Raw genomic sequence first — 25,975 nt, 5'->3', positions numbered from 1 at the left:
ATGAAAGAACAGATTTATTCTCTGTGGAGACCTGCTTTTTTCATTTGCAAGACAGGCACGGGCAGGTCCACGATCGGGGAGGAACTCCTTTCCTTACCGCAGGCTGGGCCGGGAGGCCGACTGAAGAGGACTCCTGTTTGCAGCCATCCTCCACGCCGCACACTCCTTAGGCTGGGCCGCGTCTGTCTTCCTGGAGGAGACCTACAAGGGCTCATGTCTCCCCTCAGCCGGGGGCTCTGGCATCGTGTGCCCAGGGGAGTGGCTGTGAGAGCAGCCAGGCTCTGGGAAGCGGGCAGCTGGGGAGGGGGAAGGCCACGGCCCACCAGGCTGAACGGAGGAGTGCTCCCTGCCCGGATGCTGGGTGCTGATCCAGGGCCACAGGACCAGCCCCATTCAAGCCACCGCTGGCCATACCTACGCCAAAGATGCTCTGTCTGTGGCTTTGTCCACTGAGAAGAGGAATAGCACTGGTTCGGAGGCTCATCACTATCATTCCTCAGAATCACGTCCTCACTCTGGCTCAGGGGCTCGGTCCCGGGGCAGGGGCGGGGGGAGGTCTTGACATTGCTCAGGGCCACAGAGGAGTGATCACCCGCTATGCTGCCCTCAGCCCCTGGAAACTGATGAAAGGAACACCTGGGATCCCTCGCCCCCCCGAGGCCCCTGCAGCTGAACAGCAGTCTTCTTATTCCTTCCGCCGAGAGTGACACAGGTGGCCCCCCAGTCCCTGCCCATCCCCCGAGGCACCAAGATGCTCAGATGCTCGTGAGGGCCAGGGCGGCCTGGCCCAGGTGAGCAGCTCCAGAGGTGTGGTCCCAGCTCTGAGAGCCCTCGTAGGGCCTCACTGGCCTCAGATCTGGGCCCCGGGCGTCTGGGCGTCTGTTCAAGAATAACAAAAGCCTCCCTCGGCATCCCTGACCCAGACGGAGCAGGCTTGGGGAGGCCTAGTGGCTGGGCCTGGTGCGGCGGCGTCTGCCGGGAAGCAGAGCAGAGGCTGAGAGAGGATGAAGCAGAGTCACAAACAAAAGCCTCAGAACGGGCACCGCAAACACGCTCGTGGCAGGTCCTGTCTTCCGCGGCACATCCACCTTCGGCCGCTCGTGGCAACGGCTGTCGTCTGTCGCCTCCCAGCACGGGAGAGAGGCCAGGCCTCGTCCTCAGGGCCCGGGCCTGCTGCCTGTGGCGGGTCAGAGACAGGCCTCCTCCTCCCGCGCCCGGGGCCCTGCACGCTCGAGCAAGGTGCCCGGGAGGCCGGGGAACCCGTCCCTGAACGGTGCCCAGGCCAGGAGACGCCCCGCCTGCCGCGTGTGCACGTGCCCAGGGCCCCGGCGGCCGCCTCCGACAGGCCGCCCGCCAGGAAACACACGTCAGATGTGAGCTGACACCTTTGCTTTCTTCCGGCAGCGGGAGGGAAGAGACCAGGTGAGAAAGTGCTGCTGCTCACTCAGGCAGGGGAGGGTCAGAGCACGACGAGGCCCATCCCGCCCTGTAGACACAGGGCCCCCAGGGCTGGTGCCTCCGGAATGGGCACGGGGGAGCCTGCGCTTTGCTTGCTGAGAGCCGACGACTCCTTAATTACCCAGCAGAGACTACGCCAGGCTCCGCTGCCCCGTGGTGCCGCGAGCAGAGGGGGTCCCCGGCTGTCCCCCCCGCCTGACGGGCACCGCAGGCAGGAGCTGGGCCGGGCCGCCCACCTGCGTGGTCTGCAGAGGCCGCCCACAGCCACGTACTGCATCGTGGGGTCTGTACAGTTTACATGAGACGGTAATTGTGAAAGCTTTTTGGAAGCATGAAGCCAAACGCACGATCTTAAATGTGGGTGAGGGTCCCATCGGGGATGTCGGGAGGAAGAGAGAGAAAAGGGGTCTTGCGGACCACGCATTCTCTACCGCCCGCCCCTTGTCCTCATGTTTCGCGTAGACCCTGGCTCCGTAGGCCAGCCCTGAGAGCTCCCTTCCCAAGCCCTGCCCAGAGTCGCACTGGGGGCACCAGCTCCTGCTAGCATGCACATCCGGTGACTGTCCTGTCACCCCTGGCTGATGCTAGGAAAGGCAATGGCCCCGCAGCAGAGGAGGGGAGGACCCGTGTGTAGTGGTCAAAGTCTGATTTCCCTGGATTCAAATCTGGGCAGCGCCCTCGGTCAATATTGATTTAAGTGTTGCTGGAACTGTGAGAGCTTCGTGGCAACGTGGGTCTCTCCTGCCACAGACCTCGTTCAAAAGCCAAGGTCTACAAACAGCAGTTCCCACATGCTTAATCTATGGTTTTTCCACGCCTGTGCAACCTAATCCTTATCCAAGGCTGAGAACCTGCCGAGGTCCAAGCTGGTCACACAACTCAAGAATCCCAGGAGTGCCAAGACCCTCAAACACACAAACACACTGCCGATGTCCTGCCTCCTGGGACGACACAGAAGGGCCTTCCCCAGTATAGCTTCTTCTGTCCGCCGTGGAGCCCAGAGACACAGGGCTCTGGACCCCTGATTCCCTCCCACAAATGGCAGCAGTGATGCCTCGGCCACCTAAACACAAGCATCCCCTGCCCTTCCCAGCCTCCTTGGCAAAAGGACAGAGCCCTTCTTGCAGGACTCAGGCTGCCACTAGAGAGTCTACTTGAGTTTCACTTTGCAAGGAGCAACATGGACCCTAACGTCCTCCCTCAGGAGGCAAACCAGCCAAAAATCAACTGCAAAAGGATTATTCTTCTGGGTGCATCAGTGGATCAGCCAATATTATATCTGTTAAAAAAAACTGTTACGTTTGTTCTGACTTTTGGAATCACATTAATGTTTCGCATACTCAAAGTCAAATCATATCAACCAGGATGAGAGAAAAATTAGACTGCAAAGAGAAACAAGTTATCCTAACTGCATTTCCAACGAGTAACATAACCCCGAAGGTGAGAAAAGAACTCACCAGAATACCTTCTAAACATGGTTCTTTGTCTGTGTACCCTCAGTCTAAAGGCAAAAATAACTACAAATATTAAACTCTAGATAGAAAGTTGTGTTTTTTACAGGCAGGAGTTATCCATTCTGAATCTACTTTCCATGAATTGTAGGATTGAGCAAATAAGTAAATATATATGAGAGTTCAGTTTCTTGCTGTTGGAGAAGGGAGTTACAGCTAAAGAAAGGGAGATGAGGGGAAGAATGACCCCTGCGGTGATGGACTAGGATGAGAGGTATCGGTTTCAATTTGCGGTTTTTAATATAGATAGAAAAATATAGTACTGGGTGTGTGTGTGTGTGTGTGTGTGTGTGTTTACATTCCTTCTCTCTGCCCACCTGAAGGCAAAGATACCTCAGTAGCCAAGAACATACCCAGTACCCAGATCTTGGTCTTAAACATCATTCCTCACTGTAAGAAACCAAGACTTTTTGGAAAAATGCCTGACTCAGGACTGGGGAAGAGAAAGTACAAAATGAGCCTGGAATATGCTATGCCAGAAAGCAAGAAAGTGCTAAAAAATTTTTTTAAAAAAGGTTCCAGATATAATGAAAAGATATAGGAGCCAGCTTGAAGGGACTCCCAATGGCCAACTCTGAGATAATTTGAGCATCAAAATAATAATTGCAATGGAATATTTATGTAACAAAGTAAGAATCTGAGTCCATACAGATATAAAGAACGGAATAAATTAAAATATGAGGAAGAAGGGAAAGTCTTTCTTTATAGAAGAAGACCAATTAATATATGTGGGGAGGGCGGTGTCAGAAGAACCACCATTTTTGCAACCATCACAGTAATAACTGATGGTGTCAGGAATTATCCATGGATACTAACACCAGTGATGAGGAACAGGATATTTCCATAGTCTCAAAGTATTCCCAACAAATTGTTTATCAATACAAAGGGAAGTCAGTAACTTTAGAATGGATTAACTTAGCAGACACCACCTTAAATAAGTAACCAAAGTTAGCATCCCCAATACTGGGACAAATGGAAATCCTGTACCTTCTGGAGAAGAACACAACTATTATTTCTAGGGTATTTCTGACAAAAATACAAAACCTAAATCTAATCGCGAAGGGTCATGTCCCCAACTGAGGGATGTTCTACAAAATAACTGGCTTGTGTTCTTCAAAAAATGTCATGACAAGACCAAGAAAACCTAAGTAACATTTCCTGATTTTTTTCTCAAGATTTTACTTATTTATTCATGAGACAGAAAGAGAGAGAAAGAGAGGCAGAGACACAGGCAGAGAGAGAAGCAGGCTCCCTGCAGGGAGCCCGACGTGGGACTCGATCCCAGATCCCGGGATCACACGCTGGGCCACAGGCAGACAGTCGCTCAACCACTGAACCACCCAGGCATCCCGACATTTCCAGATTAAAGAAGAGTAGGACATGACGGCCGAGTGCAATGTGTTGTCCTGGACCGGACCCTGGGCCCAGGGGAGAAATGCCAGAGGATATCAGGGGAAAAACTGACAAAACTGGAATGTGGAACTGTGGATTAGATAATAGAAAATACCAATGTTACATTTCCTGATCTCGATAAATCCACCACAGTTAGGTGAAAGAACATTCTCACTCTTAGGAAACACACACTGAAAAAAAAAAAAAAAGGAAACACACTGAAAAATTCATGGATAGGGGTACATGATGTGTACAAATTACTTTCAAATGCCTTCGTGGGAAAATATAGAATATAATATATATTGGAATATATTGACAAATATATATACAAATGGAATAGAAACAGAGAGGGCATACTAATGATAAGCCAAAGAACAAAATGTTAACAACTGGTAAATCTGAGTCAAGAGTATATGGCCATTCTTGGGGCACCTGGGTGGCTCAGTTGGTTAAGCATCTAACTTTGGCTCACCCATGGTCTCAGCCCTGCTGAGATAGGGGTTCAGTGGGGAGTCTGCTTCTGCCCAGCACACCTGCCCCTGCTTGTGTGCATGCTCTCTCTCTCAAATAAATGAATAAAACCTTAAAGAAAAAAAACTATATGGGCATTCTTTGTACTATTGCAACTTTCTATGATTGTGAAATTTTACCAACCTGTTAAAAGTTTAAAAATAAATAAATATGTTCGATAAAGACTGCATTTTATGCAAGGAGCCCAGGCACTTATTTAAAAAATAGCTTGTACACTCTCGTGCTCAACATGAAACTGATTTTTACTATATGTGAGCTAGCAGAATGAATGAGTGAATGAATGAAAGAAATGTGCTTTAGAAAGTAACGTTAGGCACCTCTTGTAAGATGGCACAAAAAGCACTTCTATACCTTCCAAATTACCATGAAAATGACAGAAAAGTTGTGGGGTTTTTTAAGTATAAAACTATACTTAATAGCTGGAAAGGAAATAAGAACAAGTGCCACCAGTCGATCAGACGTTTGAGGAAATCCCTAAGATGGGCTTGGAGGGGGGAAGAAAAAGCAAAGGAGGGAGAAGCAGGGCAGCCAAGAGAAGAGCAGTCTTCCAAGGAACCTGAGAAGCTCCAAATTCCGAGTCAGCTCATCCAGGGTGTGGACATGAGCAGGGAAACCATGGGGCATAACATGACCTTGAAGGTTTTGTCATATGTGTGGAAATGACATAGAGGGCACTTACAGCCCCAAAGAGGCGGGTGGTAAATGGCCCTTGTGGTTGCCGGGTTCCTACATCTTACAGTGAAGTGGTATAGTATTTGACTCCAAATAAACTGTGAAAAGTTAGAAATGTACACTTAATCCCTAAAACAGCTGTTCTCAAATGTTTTGGTCTCAAGGCCCCTTTACATTCTTAAAAATTATTGAGTGATGTGGAAATGTTGGAGTTTGGAGCAAATGTCGAGAAAAAATTCTCAAGAATTGTTTCTAGACATATCTTCAGCAAAAATGTGGTTTTATTAAAGCACGGGGACTGGAACCATGGGTTGAAAGAGCTGCATGGGGGTTAATGAGGGGTGGCAATGATATATTTTCAAGTAGGAGGGGGTTAGGGATAGCATAAGTCTAAGGAATTTGGAAGCAGGGTTTCCAGGACTTTCAGGGGACTAGGTGTTGTTGGGAAAAGTCATTTATTGGGGCACCTGGGTGGCTTGGTCAGTTAAGCATCTGCCTTCAGCTCAGATCATGATCCCAGGGTGCTGGGATGGAGCTTCGTGTTGGGCTCCCTGCTTAACAGGGAGTCTGTTTCTCCTTTTCCCTCTGCCCCTCTCCTTGCTTGTGTGCTCTCTCTCTCAAAGAAATAAATAAAATCTAAAAAATAAAATAACAGGAAAAGTCATTTATTACTGTCTAGTAAAACCTTGGTCATGAGAACCTTCAGATGTGTATCAGTGGGCCATATGCCTGAGGATGATTGCTAACATGTACTTTGGAGGATAAAGATAATTTCCAAAGGAATTTTCGTATGTTAAAGTAGACTTACAGGATCCTGGAGGTGGGGATAATGTTAGGCTAAATTGCCTTTTGCCTTTACCAAAGTATTAACATCCAGGCAGTTGAGCTCCTAGAGAAAGGTCCCTCTGCCTGTTTCAAGGAGTTGTCAGTAGGCTGTAGGCAGGAAGGAAATGTAATCTTTTCTTTTGCCTTTGTTTCCCACATCATTGAGGATCCCAAAGAGCTTTGTTTATGTGTGTTATATCTATCAATATTTACCATATTAGGGGATCCCTGGGTGGCTCAGCGGTTTAGCGCCTGCCTTCAGCCCAGGGCCTGATCCTGGAGACCCGGGATCAAGTTCCACATCAGGCTCCCTGCATGGAGTCTGCTTCTCCCTCTGCCTGTGTCTCTGCCTCTCTCTGTGTGTCTCTCATGAATAAATAAATAGAATCTTTTTTAAAAAATTGACTATATTAGAAATTTAAAGGGAGATATTTTTAAATATTTATTAATCATTTAAATGTAATAGTAATAAGCTCATTATCTGTTCAAATAAATGCCCAATTCTCATGAGAAAAAACTACTGTCCAAAACAAAAACATTTAATGAAAAGAGGCCTTGTTATACATTTTGCAGATCATTCTAATGTCTGCTCTGATAGAAGACAGCTGGATTCACCTATCTACTTCTGCATTCAGTCTGTTATAACGTATTGTTTTTGAAATACACGACAAAAATTTGGCCTCCTGCAGTTCCACAATTAGACAAGGCAAGAGTAATTTACTACCACTGGTCCAAGTGTGAAAAAAATTACCGTGACCCAAAAAAAGACAAGAATCACAAAACAGGGGGATATTCGACATAAGAAACAGCTGTAGTTGGGGGCACATGGGTGGCCCAGTCAGTCCTGGGATCAAGCTTGAGTTAGTTCAAGCTCGCTGGTCAGCGGGGAGTCTGCTTCTCCCTCCCCCTCTCCCTCTGCCCCCTGCTCATGCTCTCAAATAACTAAATCAAATCTAGAAAGAAAGAGAAGGAAGAAAGGAAGGGAGGAAGGAAAAGAAAGAAAGAATGAAAGAGAGAGAGAGAGAAAGAGAAAGAGAAGGAGTAAGAGTGAGCAATAGCCATGCAGGAGCCAGAAGAAAAAAAACCATGAAAGAGATGAAGAGCCTTTTGCTCAGAGTAGCAAAGCTTTAATAATTTAATATGACGTTTTCTTCTCCACGAGTCCAATAATGTCACTTGGTGATTCAGTTAAACACACACATCTCGCTGTCGTAAAAGATATTTCTAGGTTTTAAACTTTTACAACCAATCCTTACAAATGTGGAAGTGTTCATTATGATTATAGGAAAAGATACAAATTTTATAAACCTCGACAATATAAAAATAATAATCCAACTAACAAAAAATTAGAAATGAAATGAGGGAAACAGAAGAGTAAATGTGCCAATGACTTTTTTTTTTCAGCTCAGGAAGCAATAAGTAAAGGGCTAATACATGATAACTTGGTCAAGAAACTGAGGTCCAAATATATGACTTAAGGGAAATGAAAACCAGAAACCATAAGTAGTGAAAGTCTCTGAAAAGTGTGGGTGAAAGCTTTTAATTTTATACCACTCAATTGTCTGAATTGTTTTTTTACTGCATGCGTGGAGTACTTCTGTGATTAAAAAAAATACTTATTTTTTATGTAGAGAAAATATTATCACATTATTAGAAATATTTTTAAAATAGAAAAGGTTTTTGTGCTGTCCTAGAGTTAGTAATCCTGTTTTTAGCTCAACTTCATTTTTTTGCAGTGCCAAAAGATGCCCACGGTTTGGATCACATGTTAAATGTGTTGCATGAATAGGATCCTTAAAGATAGTGAAGACTTTTGTAAAATTAATGCCTGCTCTTAAAATCTGTGTATCTTTTAAGAGAAATTATAATTTGTTTTTGCTTTGTGCTGTTCTTGACTGATATAAATGCCTAAAATAAGCAGGGAAAGTTACTGAGTCATGGCTTTCTGCTTTAAGTTAAATTCTATAAACACTGGGATTCACGTGAGAGCAAATTTATCATCACATCAGACATAACTATTTTTGGCCTAGTGAGGGTTGCTAGGCCACCACTGCTGCCAGTTCATCAGAAAGCACCTAAATCCTATAACTGCTTACAGGGACTGTTTAGGAAAAGAACACGGTAGATTTCTTTCTTTCTTTTTTTTTTTTTTTTTTTTTTTTTTTTTTTTTTACACAGACCAGGGCTTCTTACACCACTATCTTTTTCTCTTTGTTTCTGCCTGTGAAGAAAACATGCACACACCAAAATAAAAACAAAGGAAATGTAAATGGGACCTTTCTCCTGAGAAGCGGAAACATTCTTTTCTTGGAACCATAGAGCCCACACTGGTGCTACCTAGGGGAGACTTCGCCCAACTATTCGAAAGCCCACCACCATCACTACAGACCCCATTGTCCTTTGATTAGGTATTAAAACTCAGGGGAAAAAATTTAAGAATCAGATTCATTTATACTTGATAATGACTGAAGAGCAAAAAGAGATATTGAATTATGTGTATGGGGGATCCCTGGTGGCTCAGCGGTTTAGCACCTGCCTTCAAGCCAGGGCATGATCCTGGAGACCCAGGATCGAGTCCGGCATGGGTCTCCCTGCATGGAGCCTGCTTCTCCCTCTGCCTGTGTCTCTGCCCACCCCCCCCCCGTCTCTCATGAATAAATAAATAAAATATTTTTAAAAATAAACTGAATTATGTGTATGTCTTACACATGTGTAAGAGACATGTGTATTCCTTTAAATCTTACTACAATTATTTAATATTGTTTTGTGAATATAGAACTATGTAGTATTCAAACTGTTTTCCCAAAGAGATATATTTGGGTCAGAGAAAGGATAAAATGAATGGAAAAATATCCACCCCGCAGGAAGTCAGGACATTCAATCAGGCCAGACCAGGGTGGAAGCACCACCTAGTGGCACCTCCCCCAAATTACAAGAATAGTATGTCAGCCTCATAGGGCTCTCCTTGCAAGCCTCAACCTATTACAAGATGGCAAGGACTGTATTTTCTCTGAATCTGGCCATGGATAAATGGTACCCTAAGGCAGTAAGAAGTTTTAAAGTCTCCTAGTCAATCCATTCCCAGCGAAGCAGAATTATTCAGTTCATTGGTTAGTTAGTTAAGTCATCTCTACACCCAGTGAGGGGCTCGAACTTGCAACCCTGAGGTGAAGAGTCGCATGCTCTTCCACCTGAGCCAGCTAGGCACCCCTAGGCAGAATGTATTGATTGTATTTTTTCTTTTCTATATCTTATAATATTATAACACCTAAAAAAAATCTTGCATGCTAAAGGAAGATTGACCCCTCCCCAGGGTTACATGATTCTCAGAGATAGCAGAAGGCTGGCCAGGAGCACGCCTTTCATATGCAAACCCACCACTTCGGAGTCTGCCCCCCCCCCCCCCCCCCCGCAATCCTCCCCTTTTTATCTAACCTTCACACACCAAGCCAACGTCTCCTCTGTCTCCTCTGTCTAAACCGTCGCAGGGCAGGCACCAGGCAACTAGAGAGCATCCCCGTAGCCTGAAGCCCACCAGGACTATTCCAACTAGACAATCCTCAACTCCCTTGCCCTGATTTTCCCATGGGAAGCCCAATAGAGGTTATGGCTCAGGCTTTCCTCTTGCTCCTGCTTCTGCCTCTGGCCTAGAATCTTATACTTCCACTGTGGCCGTGTGTGGCATGGGATCCCCCCCTCTTCTTCTGGGAAATACAAGAGGGTCCTTCAATGCCATTGGCCTCTACACGTCATCACTCAATCCCCTCTATGAATGAACATCCTGTGGGTACCAGTGACAGGATCCCACTTAATTTCAGTGAAGAATTGGGGGCGCCTGGGTGGCTCGGTTGAGCGTCTTCCTTCAGCTTGGGTTGTGATCCTGGAGCTCAGAGATCCAGCCCCGCATCAGGCTCCCTGCTCAGCGGGGAGTCTGCTTCTCCCTCTCCCTTTGCTCCTTACACTGCTTGTGCACTCACTCCTGCGCGTGCTCTCTCTCTCTAATAAATAAAATCTTTAAAAACATTTATTTCGGTGAAGAATCACTTCCATTCCAGTTTTTAGGGTACCTCCATTCATAAAATGTCCCCATTTCTCTTTTTACACTTAAGCAGCATTTTTGGCTCAATTGTCATTTTGGGAGTTGACTTTCTAGGCTAAGTAGCAAACAGGGCGATCAAATGGAAAGAGAACAACAAAGAGGAGAAAGCAGGAAGGGTGACAGTGTCCACACAAAAGCCTCAGACTCAACCCTGGAACCAGTTCTGTCCCTTCTGTTCTCCCAGATTCCAGGACCAGAAGCCTCTTTTCTTCTGCCATCTGCAAAAGTTGGTTCTGTCCAGGAGCCACTGGGGGCCTGGCAGTGAAGTTACCAGCTGAAGCTTCAAGATCCTTCACTTGCATGGGGTCCTTTCCAAAGATTAGACCTACTTTTGTATTTGCAATTTGTATCTTTTAACTAAAGACGATCTCTAAAATCGGACAAGCTTCATGCTCTATAAAAACTGGGAGGGCAAGAGGGGTCATGGCTCCAGGGACCCCTGATGTGAGCCCTTCTCTTCTACCCAACTATTCCGGGCCTCAGTTTCCTTATCTATAAAAGGAGGGGCTCACAGGGTGGCTTTGTCTTTTTTTTTTTTATATTGTACTTATTATTTATTTGAGAGAGAGAGAGAGAGCACACAATTGGGGGCAGAGGGAGAAGCAGACCTCCCGCTGAGCAGGGAGCCCAATGTGGGGCTCCATCCCAGGACCCTGGGATCATGACCTGAGCCGAGCAGACGTTTAACACCACCTGGGTGGCACCAGGGGGGTTTTGTTTTCAGTTCCTTTTTCCTTTCTCCTCAACGACATTCATTTCTCTACATACTAATAAAGCAATACCCTATAACCTTCCATGTGGCCACCACAGCTCACTTTGCATATTGGCTTTTTAAAGATTCCAAAACAGACCTGTCAATGGCGTGGCACAAATACAAGTCAGTTCTTAGCCGTACGCTGGCTGATGGGGGAGCAGAAAACAAGAACGCAAGGAAGCCTAACGCCAATGCTCAAAACAATATTATAACCTGAAGTCGGGATGCACTGACCCCATCCAGCGCTGTGGCTCCGGCCTATCTCTGCCACCCTTTGCATGTGTCTTTGGACAAGTCATCGGACACCTCTGACCTTGTTTCTTGACATGCTGAGCAAGGGGGCTGGGCCGGCGGTTTCTTGGGGGACTCTCCACCTCTTCATATGTTTGCTTCCACCTGCCTCCCACGCAGGTGCTATCTGGTGCTCACCAGTGACTCACAGCTTGACCAGACTCTCCTCTACTCTTAGCATCCTAAACTAAGCTAGGTAAGCCACAGGAATGAGAAAGAGAGAAAGGATGAGAGGGCCAAGAAGGGAAAAGGAGAGCGAGGAAGCCAGCACTGCTGGGGCACGTTCAGGCACAGCTGGGCTCAGCCCTGGGAGCCAGCCTGGGAGCACCTCCTCCCACGCTGAGGCTGGCGGCCCTGGCTCTACCGGGCACGGACTTCCTGGGTCCGGGTCAGGCTCTTTGCCCAGGCGATTAGCTCAGGCCAGCCAGGCGTGAGCACCTGAACCTCCCAGAAAGGGGTCCTCACGGACTCACTCCTGCAGAAGCCAAGTCTCTGGAAGAAGGCTGGACGGGGAAGAAAGAAGACAAGTCACTTGTACTCGCTAATCTGCAGCTCTGGGTGACTTGTCTACACCCCATCGCATAACATCGCTTCCCTTTAGGTTTCTCTGGAGACCATCCGACCCTGGGAGAAGGAAGACCAGCATCTCAGCCTGGCCTGGGGCATTCCTTATGCCGTCATAAGGACGAGATTCCAGTTTCAAGATCCCCAGCACTCGCTCTTACTGGAGATGCCGGCAGTCCTACGCACTCCGTAACTACCTAATAGACTGAGCGGAGTCCCCCACCATTCCCAGTGCTAAAAGCATTAGATCCTGTGGGGCCATCAGACCTCACCCAGCACATCTACTTCCCATCTCTCCCTGTCGCAGGCCACCTGCTTTCACCTGCTTTCTCCTGATCTCCCCGACATGCTGTAGCTGCCTCCACAATCCTGTCTGTCCAGGGACTGGTGGGGACGAGCACGGGATGGAAGCTTATTAGCCTCCCACTGCCCTCCCTCTGGCTCCAGCTACTCGTTAGCTTCCCAGGCCCAAGCTTCACAGTGTACTCCACTGGGCTTCAGTGTGAAATCTGCACCACCCAGCCACTGAACACAAAGTGTATTTACGGCTCACCATGTGGCAGGCTCTGGGCCAGATCCTTCCACATACGGCATAAAAGCCTGAAAACAGGTACTCCCTCCCCATCTCGTAGTTGTGGGAGCAGACAGGGAGCCCTGAATAACTTGCCCAAGGGCCCAGCACATCCAGTACTACAGTCAGAATTTGGAACCCAGCTTCTCAGGTTCTAGTCCACTGCCCAACCACCCCTCAGGTGAGTGAAGGGCCTGAGGACAGAGGGTCCCAAAACAAGACTTGTTCTTCCCAGAGGCTCAGCAGGTTCTCACTCATGCACACACATGCACACACATTCTCAAGCCACTCTGCACTCATCTAGGTCTAGAAAGTGTCCCATCCTTCTCAATGGACACCCACTTAGCAGGTTGTCCTGGACAAGGTTCCACATTCTGGCTTCGGCCCCTAGAATAATCCTGGATCTGGGACTCGGGTCTTTGCTGTGCTGAGTCCTGCATTTGTTCCCCCGCTGAGCTCTCTGATCACTTATATCACTACAACGTGGAACACAGACATACTCCTCACCTTAGTTTTATTATCAGCCAACATCCACTGGTCGCTTACCATGAACCAAGCACTATGCTGAATATTTACATGAATCACCTCTTTTAATCTCTGTAACTCCCTAGGGCAGGTTTTATTATTGCAGCCATCTTCTAGGTGAGGAAACTGAGGCTTACGCAAGTTAAGTAACTTGCCCAAGATCACAAAGTGTTAGAGTCAGTATCCTGGACCACCACACTATTAACCACACTACTAATGAGCTCTTCTCAGCGGGCCCACTTAGCACTGATCAACACACACACACACACACACACACACACACACAGCTCCTCCATCTGGTCTGGAGACAAATAAAGCGAAACAAAGAACCCATTCATTCACCTCTCTACCTTACTCACAAGCATCCCCACTCTAGCCAGATGTCCCGAGAGCTACTTTCCCATCACAGTGACCAGAGCAGAACAGATGTGAACTGCAGGATTCGGCACAGGGCACCACCTTCTTAGTCCTGTGTCCTTCAAGCTCCAAGGCTCCTAAGAGGATTCCTGACTCCCAAGTCTGGATTAAAAGTAGAAAAAGGTTTATAGGAAACTTCTGGAGGGCCAGCCACTCCCAGAAGTCAGCTTCACACATGTTAGCTACCCAAACTGCTCACTGTTCTCTACACAGGCCTCCAATTTACCGTCTGGGTGGCTTTGCTCATGAGGCAAAGAGCAGAAAGGATTAAGGCTGAGGCCTTGGCAACAAGCACACTTGGGTTCCAACTGGCTCTGCTTTTATCTGCCAAAACCAAAATAATCATATTTACTCCAGAACATGGTGGTGCAGATTAAGCGAGGTGATGCGTATGAAATGCTCGCTACGTAGTAAGTGCCCTCCACTCGGCCTAGGATGCGTTTCCTGAGTTCACCATATACACTCTACTTCCACCAATCCTTCCACCCCTGATGTAAATGGCAGCCAGGTGAGCCCAGTTAAGCAGAACCAGCACTAATGGAGCACCTTCTGTGGGCTGCGCACTCACGGCAGGTACTGAGGACACAGCGGTGAGGAAGGAGTTCACAGCCTTCGGGAGGAAGGAGAGAAACAGCTCGTTCCAAGCCACACAGTCAGTGCCCGGTGGGGAGAACGCTCGGCTGGAGCAGGGCAGCTGAGTCAGGTCATGGAAGGCCGTAGAGAGCAAGATGGGGAGTTTGAGCTGAATTCTGAAGGCAGTGAGAAGCCACTGAGAGGCTTTAAGCAACGGGGTCGACTGCACAGATTCATGCTCCAGTGAAGCATCACTTACCTAACAAGTGGACAGAGGCGTTGGAGGGTATGAACAACCCAACCCAGAGATGGCGCCCAGGACCAGGCAGTGCGGGGAGACAGAGGAAAGGGTGGATCTCAAATGCGTGTAGTGAATGTCAAAGAGCCTGACGTGAACACTGTCCAGTCCCTCAGTGTTGGAGGCCGAGGTAGGGGGAGATGGAGAGAGAGGTGATACGGAGGCCGTCCAGCCAGCACAGTTTTACAAGCAAGCCCCTCGTAGCACACTTACGGCAAACCGACTTGCATCTGGCTGTCTACCGCTTGCTCACCTGGTGAGCCAACTAACAGCCATCGTCACGTCAGCACCGGGCACTGCCTCACGTACTCGGAACGTTCCGGCTGCCTGAGACGTCTCAGCAAGGCTCCCCGAAGGGGAAAGAGAAGCTCAGCACCTGGAGAATGGCGAGCCTCGGCCGGAGTGTGGGACACAAACGAGGTGCAGGCTCTTGACTCCGGCAGGGCCAGCCTGCGCGGGGCCTACACCAAGGAACTGGACTCTGGGTGGTGGACACCGGGAGCCCTGAAGGCTTTGAACAGGGGGGAGGGGGCTGCAGCTGAGCCTCCACAGATCCCTCTCACAGAGGGAACCAAGGAGGTCTAACTTGTCTCTTTTTTGGGCCCCCCTGGGGCCAAGAGCCTCACGTTTCCCATCTGGGTGTCTTTTTCACGCCTAACGCAGCAGCCGTTGTTGCGGAAGTGGTCCACAAATAACACGGTCGGGGTGCAAACGCTCGTGTACGGTCTTACACATCCGGAGAAGACACATGGGAAGTATGGCGAGAAGCTGCTCAAGCTAAATAAAATGTAAGACCCCTGAGTGATCTGAGGGTCTCTAAGGGTCCTCGGCCACACTAAGAAGGAGGCCACAGGCCTTTCCACCCAGGGGAAAACAGCTCTGGGCAGGCATTTTGAGGAGCTCTGCCAAGTCTCCAGTCCCTCCCTTCTCCGCAGCACGAAAACTTCCAGGGCTGGGTACCAGGGTGCAGAGGCGACACCAAGGGCCTGACCTTGGGCCAGGTACTTGCCACCTGCCAGCCACCATGCTGCATTCCCATAGGCGCCTGTAGACCTGAGAAGGGGGATTTGGATGCCCCACCAACTTGGAACCCCACGCGCCTCGGCGGCCTCTGCCCTTTGGCTCCGGACACCGGGCCCTGGAGCCTGCTCTCTTCTACTGTGTGAGGCCTCGAATTGATTCTCTCCCCTCCTGGCAGGCCAGAAATCCTCTGGCCCTTGTCTAGGGCAAAGTCTGAGGGAAATCCAAGGGATGCTAAAACCTTTAAGGCCGAGTGATCCTTCAACAGCAAAGACGGGCGCAGGCAACTTCCTGGTAAACACCTGAGCACGGCTTTTTACTTTTTAAGGGAATCACTGTATTTCTGCAGAGAACCCACTCAGTCCCTTAGCTGTGGTGAGTATTTACTACCACTATTGACCAACAGGGGAAGCAGAAAAGAAAAAAGAAAGGAAATGAATCCGCAGCCATCGGGAAATTCAGAAATCTATTTGGCTGCAGGATTATATGCGCTTTTCAGAAATAAATTTACCTTCTTACCCTGGTTTGATTCAATAGTAAAAAGAGTTCAAATTATCCGAGTCCTCGCTCTGTGCATAGAAAATCTGCACGGGAGGCCCAGGGTTCAAACTCCGCTGCAGGCCATGCCCAAGAGTTCCTGCACCGAGACCCTGACAGTGGCCACAGTTCTTTCCTGATGGGGTCGGGTACCAAAGGGAACTTTTTTGGAGATGATGAGAGATAAAGCAGGCGCAGCAACGCGGGCCCTGGCTCCCTGGTGGCCCTGCTCCCCTCCCCCCAGCGAGCCTACCTGCTGGGCGGCCTCGTGGAAGAGTTCCTGCACCTGGGACATCTGCGCCGCCTCCTGGACGGTCCCGCGGGGGACCCTGAGGGCGGCAAACAGTGGCCTGGGCAGGCGGCCCCTGCACACAGGCCCGGCGCCCCTTGCTCCTGGATGTACCCCGGCCTGCAGGGCCCCTCGGCCCACCCCTGCCCCCGCCCACCAAGGGCTCCCCGGCCAGAGGCGGCTGCAGAGGGGCCTGAGCAGGGGGAGCAAGAGGGGCCAGGAGGCTCCTGGGGGGGAGCAGGGGAGGGGAGGGGGCAGGTAGGAAGGGGGCCTGGGGGAAGAGCGGGACCCCATGGCCGAGGGCGCCAGGGGGCGGGGAGGAGAGGTGCAGCCACGGAGGCCCAGGAGCTGGGGCCTGGCCGGCACCCTGACTTCGGGGAAGGCCAGCTGGAGCAGCCCGCCCCCCGCTCTCGGGCCCCTGGGGGCGCCCACCTGCCCCACCCCCCCTCGGGTCCCTGGGGGCGCCCACCTGTCTCTCTCTGGGCCTGGCCCCTGGGGGCGCCCACCTGCCCCCCACCCCCCTGCTCTCGGGCCCCTGGGGGCACCCACCTGCCCCCCACCCCCCTGCTCTCAGGCCCCTGGGGGCGCCCACCTGCCCCCCACCCCCCTGCTCTCAGGCCCCTGGGGGCGCCCACCTGCCCCCCACCCCCCTGCTCTCAGGCCCCTGGGGGCACCCACCTGCCCCCCACCCCCTGCTCTCGGGCCCCTGGGGGCACCCACCTGCCCCCCACCCCCCTGCTCTCAGGCCCCTGGGGGCGCCCACCTGCCCCCCACCCCCCTGCTCTCAGGCCCCTGGGGGCACCCACCTGCCCCCCACCCCCCTGCTCTCGGGCCCCTGGGGCACCCACCTGTCTCCCTCTGGGCCTGGCCCCTGGGGGCGCCCACCTGCCTCCCACCTTGGGCCCCTGGGTGCGCCCACCTGCCCCCCCCCCGCCCCCCTGCTCTCGGGCCCCTGGGGGGGTCCACCTGTCTCCCTCTGGACCGGGCCCCTGGGGGCGCTCACCTGCCCCCTCTGGGCCGGGCCCCTGGGGGCGCTCACCTGCCCCCTCTGGGCCGGGTCCCTGGGGGCGCCCACCTGCCCATCTGGGCCGGGCCCCTGGGTGCGCCCACCTGCCCCCCACGCCCCACCCCCCGCTCTCGGGCCCCTGGGGGCGCCCACCTGCCCCCCACGCCCCACCCCCCGCTCTCGGGCCCCTGGGGGCGCCCACCTGCCCCCCACGCCCCACCCCCCGCTCTCGGGCCCCTGGGGGCGCCCACCTGCCCCCTCTGGACCGGGCCCCTGAGGGCGCTCACCTGCCCCCCCCTCGGGTCCCTGGGGGCGCCCACCTGCCCCCCACGCCCCTGCTCTCAGGCCCCTGGGGTGCCCACCTGTCTCCCTCTGGGCCAGACCCCTGGGGCGCCCACCTGCCCCACCCCCACCCCTCGGGTCCCTGGGGCGCCCACCTGCCCCCTCTGGGCGGGGTGGGGGGTCGCGCGTGCCCGAGGCCCGAGGCCCGAGGCGCAGGTGCAGGCGGCGGCGCTCGGGGGCGGGGCGGCATTACCTGGGCGGCGGGAGCTGGGGCGGAGGGAGGGGACCCCGCGGGACCGCGCCGTCCCCCCGCCCGCCGCCACGTGGCTGCGCGTCCCGTGGCTCCCCGCCCGCACCCCGCCCCCTGGGTGCCGGCCCGGGCCGGGAGGGCGGCGAGCGGGGGCGGGGCAGGGGACCGCCCTGGGCCTGGCTCCCCCGCCAGGTGGGCCTCAGGCCCCAGGAAGGCCGCCCTCGGCCCTCCCCGCCCTCAGCAAGACTCAGAACTGGCTTTCCCCGCGGACTGAAGCAGATTTCCAGGGCTCCAGTTTGCAGGAAAAAAAAAAAAAAAAAACACCCTGAATTAACATACAGAGAGATTAAATTATCTCCATTTCCAATCTGGCATATTTCCTAATCCTTAAATAACTTGCTAGGCCTCCATGTGGGCTTCTGAAAACAGGAGGGCAGCTGGGAGTACTTCCCACGCCCACATGAGCCTTTGTGTGAAAATCCCTAAAAATAGAGGTTGTTCTTTTAAAAACAAAAGGGAAGGCAAAGCCATGGGAACACTGACAGAGCCCCAACATCTCCGGCTCCAGGAAAGGTTTTCTTTTGGGTGTGGAAAGATATATAACATGAAACGTGCCATTTTAGCCATTTTTAAATGTACAATCAGTGGCATTAATTACTTTCACTTTGTTGTGCGGTCGCTGCTGTCTTCTGTGTCACCCCAGGCGGCACCTCTGCGCCCACTGAGCAAGAACCCCCCACTCGCCCCTTCCCCGGCCCGTGGAAACCTCTAATCCACTTGCTGCCTCTATGCGTTTGCTTCTTCAAGATACTTCATATGAGAGGAATCAGACAGTATTTGTCCTTCTGCGTCTGCCTTATTTCACCAAGTATGTCCTCAAGTTTCATTCATGCTACAGCATGTGTCAGAACTTCATTCCCGGCAAAGACGTTTTTAATTACCCATCTCTGCCCGAGGAAACACTCCCAGAACAAATTCCACATTAGCAATCTGGAACCAAAGGATGGATAGGTGGGCAGGATGACCCTGTCAGATTATATCGACTATACATCCGTGCGTTACGTCTGATGGGTAGTAGGCTCCTCTTTATTATTCACTTTGGGGTCACACATGACACTTCTTTTTTTGCCCCACGTTGGTTTCCCGTTTGCCATCATCCTCTGATGAGCTGCCCTCTGAGTGTCTTGTGAACTTTGAAGAATCCACATTCAATTTCATATCAGCCCGAGTTAAAAACATTAGGAAAGGAAATCCATCCACACCACTGTTCAAACCACCTGCTCTCTGTCACTCATTACTTTCTAAGTAAATGAGAAGTTCCCTTCAAAGCTTATAAGCATCTTCAGACCTAAAAACAAATATTTATTTCTTTTCTTCATATTAAAAGTAAGAGAAACCTATCCATTTGTGAAGAAAAAAAGTGTATCTTGCTTAACGTAGATTTATCTCATAACAACATTACTTTTTTTTTTAACAACAGTACTTTAAAGTAAAACCCACTTTTGTTGTATTGGAAAACAGTATCTTGCATATCCTTTGAACAGAACAATTCTATCTTTATTTACTTTTTTTTAAGAATTTTTTAATTTACTCATGATAGTCATAGAGAGAGGAGAGAGAGGCAGAGACACAGGCAGAGGGGATACTACCCTATTTGACCTCATATAAGGATGTTCACTGCATCATTAATCTGTAATAGTTAAAAAATTAGAAACTGAATGTCCATTAATAGAAGATTGATTAAGTTATGGTATAGCCATGCTATGACAGCCAGCATTAGAAAGAATTAGGTGTCTTTACATGTACTGATATGAAACTCTGTTCATCACATATTAAGTAAAAACAGCAAGTTGCAAAATAATGTATATAGTTATTTTTTATAAATCAGTATATATATATGCAGCTATTATGGAAAAATACACATCAATCTGTTAATAGTGGCTATCTCTAGGAAGTGGGACTGAGATAGTGGGTGAAGTGGGAGAGAAATCTACTTTGGTGTACAAATTCTGGATTTTAAAAAAAGATTTCATTTATTTATTTGAGAGAGAGCATGAGCAGGGGTAGGGTCAAAGGGAGAGAGAGAGAAGCAGACTCCCTGCTGAGCAGGGAGCCTGACTTAGGCGAGATCCTAGCACCCTGAGATCATGGGCATTTTCAATGCCAAAGTCAGAAGCTTAACTGAGCCACCCAGGCCCCCCAACAAATTCTGGATTTTTTTAAAGATCTATTTTATTTTATTCATGAAAGACCGAGAGAGAGAGAGTGAGAGAGAGAGAGAAAGGCAGAGGGAGAAGCAGGCTCCATGCCGGGAGCTCAATGTGGGACTCGATCCCAGGACTCCAGAATCAGGCCCTGGGCCAAAGGTAGGCACTAAACTGCTGAGCCACCCAGGGATCCCCCAAATTCTGGATTTTTAATGAGATTTTTTTTTTCTTACAATGAGCACATTACTCTTGGAATCTGAAAAAGATAAGAAAATTAAAAGAGAAACAACATGCAGACTGTATTTTCAAGATGGTTGCCCTAAAATATCCCATCTCATATGCTCTTCTTGCAATATGATATGAACATTCCTTCAAAAAGAGATGGGGTCTAGGGCAGCCTAGGTGGCTCAGCGGTTTAGAGCCACCTTCAGAGCAGGGTCTGATCCTGGAGACCCTGGATCGAGTCCCACATCGGGTTCCCCGCATGGAGCCTGCTTCTCCCTCTGCCTGTGTCTCTGCCTCTCTCTCTGTGTCTCTCATGAATAAATAAATAAAATCTTAAAAAAAAAAAAAGAGAGAGAGAGAGAGAGAGAGAGATGGGGTCTATGTTCCCTACCCTTGAGCCTGAGCAGACCTTTGTGAGTGCTTCAACTGAGGTAGGAACGGAAGCTATGACACTGCTTGACTTCCTGGGTTTAGAATATAAAAGCAGCAGGCCGTCTATCTGGATCCTTTGCTCTCTGAGCCCTTATGCTTGGAATTCGGCCACCATGTTGTAAGGAAGCTGGACCACATGGGGAGGCCACACATGGGTGTTTCCACCAGTAGCCAGCATCAACTGCCAAACATGCGGGAGCAGCCTTCAGGTAATTCCAGTCCCCAGCTTTAGGTTCTACCACCTGAAGTTTCAGCAAAAACAAGCTGTCCTTGCTGTCCTCTGTCTGAATTCCTGACCACAAAAACCATGAGACATAATAAATTGTTGTTTTAAGCCACAAAGTTTTGGGGTATTTTGTTAATCATCAATAGATAGTGAATAATACATAACACATCCAACCAAGATAAAAAAAAATGGGCTAGGTTTATTCATTTCATTGTTATATTAAAAAAATCATAATATTGTTTTTAAACTCGCTTCTTTTCCATTCAGGAGCAACTCCAGCTCAAGTTGAAGTTCACAATAGTGAAGTTGTTGCTCTGTGAGCCTTACTCCACTTAGCCGCCGACAGAAGCTCCTTCGCCTCTTTCCTTCCAGTGGTTGGTGCCAAGAATTGCCCCCTGTGTGAAGGCTGGAGAAGATACCAAGCCCTAAAAAATGACCCCATTTGTCATAAAGTCTGAACTCTGAGGAAGGATCAGAGCTTGGACAAAGACAACGAAAACACAAATGTAAAAATGGGCTGAAAACGTTGAATTCTGATGTAAATATGTATATAGATACAAGATTATCTCACAGCCTGGGCACTGGAACCAGAGTCAGAAGGGTCACAGGAGGGGGTCAGCTAGTCCCGCGTCCTCTCCCCGGGCTGGATTCTACAGTCACCTGGGGGTGGTTTCAGAAAATACCAGTACCCAGGGCTGAGGTGGGGCCTGAGCATCAATCAGTATTTTCTCTTAATTCCTCAGGTGATTCTAAGACGCAGCCAGGGCTGAAAACCATGGAATTTCTAGCTCAGTGGTTTTGGGGAGGAGGGGGCTTCTTGTTGCGTCTCTTAAAATACTTAAGGGACAGAGTATATCCTGTCCACAGTTGAGTCTTCCTCCAGTTGTAATTTTCAATGACAAAGAGAAGTTGGGAAATCGGTTACTCAGGGAGCACAAGAAATTCGCTATCTATGCTTCTTTTTAGTTGGTCATCGTGATGCACCTCCCGGGGACATACCTAATATACAAAAAAAAAAAAAAAAAAAAAAAACAACAGGAATTGTGCACGCACACTCAGAAAAGTTTGCTGGCTCTGAGGGCGGACCCGAGGTCTGGTTCCTGTACCAGGCTCGCTCCTCTACACAGCACAGCCTCCCTAACCCAGGTGAAGGGATAAGACGGGGAAAGGTGGACAGGTGTCTCAGCAGCCCCAGATGCAGGAAGGACGCCTGTCTGAAGGCCTGGCCGGCAGATCCAAACCTGACAAAAGTACGAGCCCCTCGCACAGGCTGAGGTCCCCCAGTTCCCAGAGAGGTGGTGTCAGGGCCCCCGGAAGAAGAGCTTTGCCCTGGCTTTCTGCGGGTAGGGCTGAGTGGAGAGGGAGGGGCCGCCACTGTCCTGCTGTCAGGTGTCCCCAGCTTCTGTTGAGATCCTGTTCCTCCTCCAGGATCTGTTTGTTGATTCTGGGAGTTTGCCCTCTGACAGGAGGAAGGCATTCTCCCTCTAGTAGCCACGTGGCATCTGGGTTGAGCCAGGATCTAGTGGGACAAGAGAACACGGGGGGTGGAGAGAGAAGCCTAATGAGCCGGGTCCAGTTTGTCTCATGAGTGACAGCGACAGCTGTCCTGGACTGTGGCAACAATGTGATTAGCCTTCAGCACTTGCATGGTTCCCCTACACGGAAGACACACTGACAGATCCTTCTCGGGTCGGGAGGAGAGGAGGCAGGCCATAATTTGAGTCCTGGTTCTTCTTTTCCGCCACGTTCTTTAATGTGTCGGGGCCTCAGCTTCCTCATTTGCAACATGGAGTGAACGATGAGGCTGCCAGGCCTACCTGTCAGAGTCCTTATGAACATTCGGGAATTTTGATGAGGATTGAAAGCCGGCTACCTTTTGTTTTCAAAATCCACCACCTTGCCTCCCTCTGTGAAAGTCACAGGACCAGTTTTCCAGTCCCACCGCTGCCGTCTCTAGGGCCTGAGTCCCAGGCAGCACCTGCAAACTCTTTGCACCCTGAGGTGTGACTCCAGGTGTGACCCTGGATGCTCTCGACAATGTTCACGGGGTATCCGTTCATCAGGAAGCACCGAGCCCAACGCTGACACACAGTGGGGAGCAAGATGGCTCTGGACAGGCAGGGGGTCAGAAGAGCCACCTCTGCTGGAAAGAACTGGACGGCGCGGAGGGGATCTGCAGCGGGGGCGCGGGCGCGGTGGTTGTGATCTAACCAGGGAGATGGGGATAAGCTTTTCTGAGGAAATGAAGTGGGGCTGAAATCAGGGCCAGGGGTTAATAGGTAAAGAGTATAAAGTCTTTGTGGCAGAAGGAGGCATGACCCAATGTGAGAGGCTGAGCGATTCAAGAGTGCAAGAGCAGAGAGGCCTAACCTCAGAGGGCTCACTGCGGGTCGCCCGGGGCCGGGGGCAGCGGAGGCAAGGAGCTTAGCGGTTATCCAAATAGCAAAGGAGAAGCTTCCGAAGGGTTTTTGCAAGGTTGTTATCTGCAAAAAGGACTGGAGGCCATCAAGAGTCAATGTGCAGAAACTTGCAGGAGCCCAGGCAAGACTGGAGGGTGGCTTGGCCTGTGGTACTGTTAAAAGGATTTGAGAAATAGTCACTAGTCTAGGCCGCCATGGGTTGTCAATCCAGTTGATCTCCACATAGAACATTTACTGAGCCACCCCCAGCAGTGAGCAAGATCACTTTCCAATAAGGTCACACCTGTGGACGCGCTTTTTTGTTTTCTCCCCATGCTGCTGGGCTGGGGAAAGTGCTGGACCTTTTGCTCATTTACGGAATTCTGGCCTCCTGTCCTTTACTTGCCCTTCTGCTCTACCAGGATCCTCTCATTTCCCTGCAGCCAGAGGGTAGTAAGGAGCTGGGGGAGGAAACGGCCCTGGGGGCTGTAGTTCTGGCCACATGCTCTGGCCCATTTCTACAGTAGGGCTGGGAAAGCAGGTGCAACGTATGAGATGCCGCGTTTCGCACTAGCCACCGATCCTCGCACAGGTCTCCTGCGGGAATCTCTTCTACAAGCTTGTGGCCAAGCGAGGAAATCTGGGAATCTCTTCTACAAGCTTGTGGCCAAGCGAGGAAATCTGGGATTCCCGGGCTCCCTAAGCATAGCACCATCTCAAAGCCATCAAACCACCACCATCACCTCTAACACTGTCACTGCCGGCGACTCTTTCACCAAGTAACACTGTTCATTCATTCATTCATTTCTGCTTATGGGTGAGGCACTTTTCTATATTCTGTGAGTAAAATGCCCCCAAGCAGCTTACGGACTAATCCAGGGGTCCCACAGTCTTTTCCTGATGAACAATTGATTTTGGATTTTCCTAGAACACTAATACTACAAACACTGAAGGTAAATAAGTTGCATGAAAGGCCAGGCGTCGCGCAACGTCAGTCAGGCGCTTCCCCCTGGTGTATGCACACCACAGCACATACCCAAGTCGTTCAAGAGGAAGGAGACAAAGGAGATAGCAGAGAACGGAGAGACATGGTGCGAGAAAAATAAACGCAGGAGGAAAAGGTGGAGGAGCAGGTCCAGCACGTGCACACACACCCGCACCCTTCCTCCTGCCCGGGGGGCTGCTGGGTTCCCACCTCACCGTCCACGGGGCTTTCTGCCTCACGAGCACCCACGGTCCTGCTCTTTTTTTTTTTTTTTTAAGATTTTATTTATTCATGAGAGAGAGAGAGGCAGAGACACAGGCAGAGGGAGAGGCAGGCTCCATGCGGGGAGCCTGACACAGGCCTTGATTCTGGGACCCCAGGGTCACGCCATGGGCCGAAGGTGCCAAACCGCTGGGGCCCCCGGGGGTCCCCTCCTTCTCATTAACCCCGAGCTTGGGGCCAAGTGGTTCAGTACCTCCTCACTTTGCAGCCCGGGGGATCCGCCTCTTCCCCCCACGACCCCCTGCAAGTCTACGGGCTTCTCAACATTCACTCCAATAGACATTTGTTCTCCACAATGTCACACCCCTTCCAGAGTCCCTGGAGATGGAACCTCCTCCACTAACTTGCTGGCCCCTTGCTGGTCAGTGAGATGCAGACGAACCCCCCATACCCGCTCCTAGGTTCCGAAAGCTGGTAGGGCCAGCGGGTCAGGACCTCACCCGGGTCTGTGCGGCCCACCATCCGAGGCTGCCAGGGCCTGGTCCACGCGGCTCCATCCGCCTTGCACCGCTCCAGCAGCACGAACCGGGGCTGCTCAGCGTTTACGGCTTATAAACCACCTCAAGGGGCTGGTGGTGCTCCTGTCAAGGCCAAGTTGAGGCTTGGGGCCACTAGGCCTCCTGCTGTCCGGCCAGTGTGGCCTGTGCGGCCGGGGAGCCTCGCTCCTCCTCGCCTGCCCGCCCACCCCTGGTCACCCTCTGCCCTAAGGTGCCCTCCGGCCCAACTCAGCAGCCTGCCCGGGACAGCTGCTCCGGGCATGTCCAGCCCCCAGGGGCTCCCCGTGGGTTTACCCAGTTGTATCCTCTCTGCCACTTAATTTTGTGCTCTAGCAAAACTTTCACGTGGCCAGTGACGAAGGCCAAAGGACAACTGTCCTGCTGGAGGCCTACAGGTAAACCTTACAGTGGCCCACACAGACACTTTGAAGGAAACAGTCAAGGAAAAGAGATGATCAGATAACTAGGGGGGAGTGGGGGTTGACATAAAGAGCATCATAATCATGGCTGGGGGTCCTGACTAGCAACGTATAGACTTCAACAGATTTAAACTAGTACCGATTCCACCCCATGAAGACTGCTTGGAGGACTCCTTAGCACTGGCTCTCTATCTCCCGGGAGAGCAGCCTCTAGCATCCATTTCCAGCTCCCCACGGAGATGTAGGTGCCCCTCATGTTCACAAATCCCTAGGGAGTGCTCATTTCCCATTCCGGTGAATAGGTCAGTTCCTTCTGAACAAAGGCTACTGTTCTCATTTCCACAGTCCAGGGTTGAATTGTATCCATTAGTGTGGTATTTTAATAGGGATTTTTTTTTAAAACAACTTTATTTCCACTGTATTGGCCTGTATTTTCTA

At 50.7% G+C, this 25,975-nt stretch overlaps 1 protein-coding gene across 1 annotated transcript in view; it reads right to left on the bottom strand.

Moving 5' to 3' along the window:
• Nucleotides 1–17,935, bottom strand: part of SLC12A8 (solute carrier family 12 member 8) — a 134,862-nt gene extending 116,927 nt beyond the window's left edge. The window contains exons 1-2 of the mRNA XM_055316244.1: nucleotides 17,869–17,935; nucleotides 16,292–16,367 (exon numbers count right to left, since the gene is read on the bottom strand). Coding sequence (XP_055172219.1) covers nucleotides 16,292–16,333 — 42 coding nt within the window. The 5' untranslated portion in view covers nucleotides 16,334–16,367; nucleotides 17,869–17,935. The remainder of the gene's footprint in view (nucleotides 1–16,291; nucleotides 16,368–17,868) is intronic.
• Between the last annotated feature and the right edge of the window lie 8,040 nt (nucleotides 17,936–25,975).

The sequence above is a fragment of the Nyctereutes procyonoides genome, unplaced genomic scaffold (genome assembly GCF_905146905.1).
Source record: "Nyctereutes procyonoides isolate TBG_1078 unplaced genomic scaffold, NYPRO_anot_genome, whole genome shotgun sequence".
NCBI lineage: Eukaryota > Metazoa > Chordata > Mammalia > Carnivora > Canidae > Nyctereutes > Nyctereutes procyonoides.
Note: the sequence above shows the minus strand (reverse complement) of the source record. Positions and strands in the feature narration are given on the sequence as shown.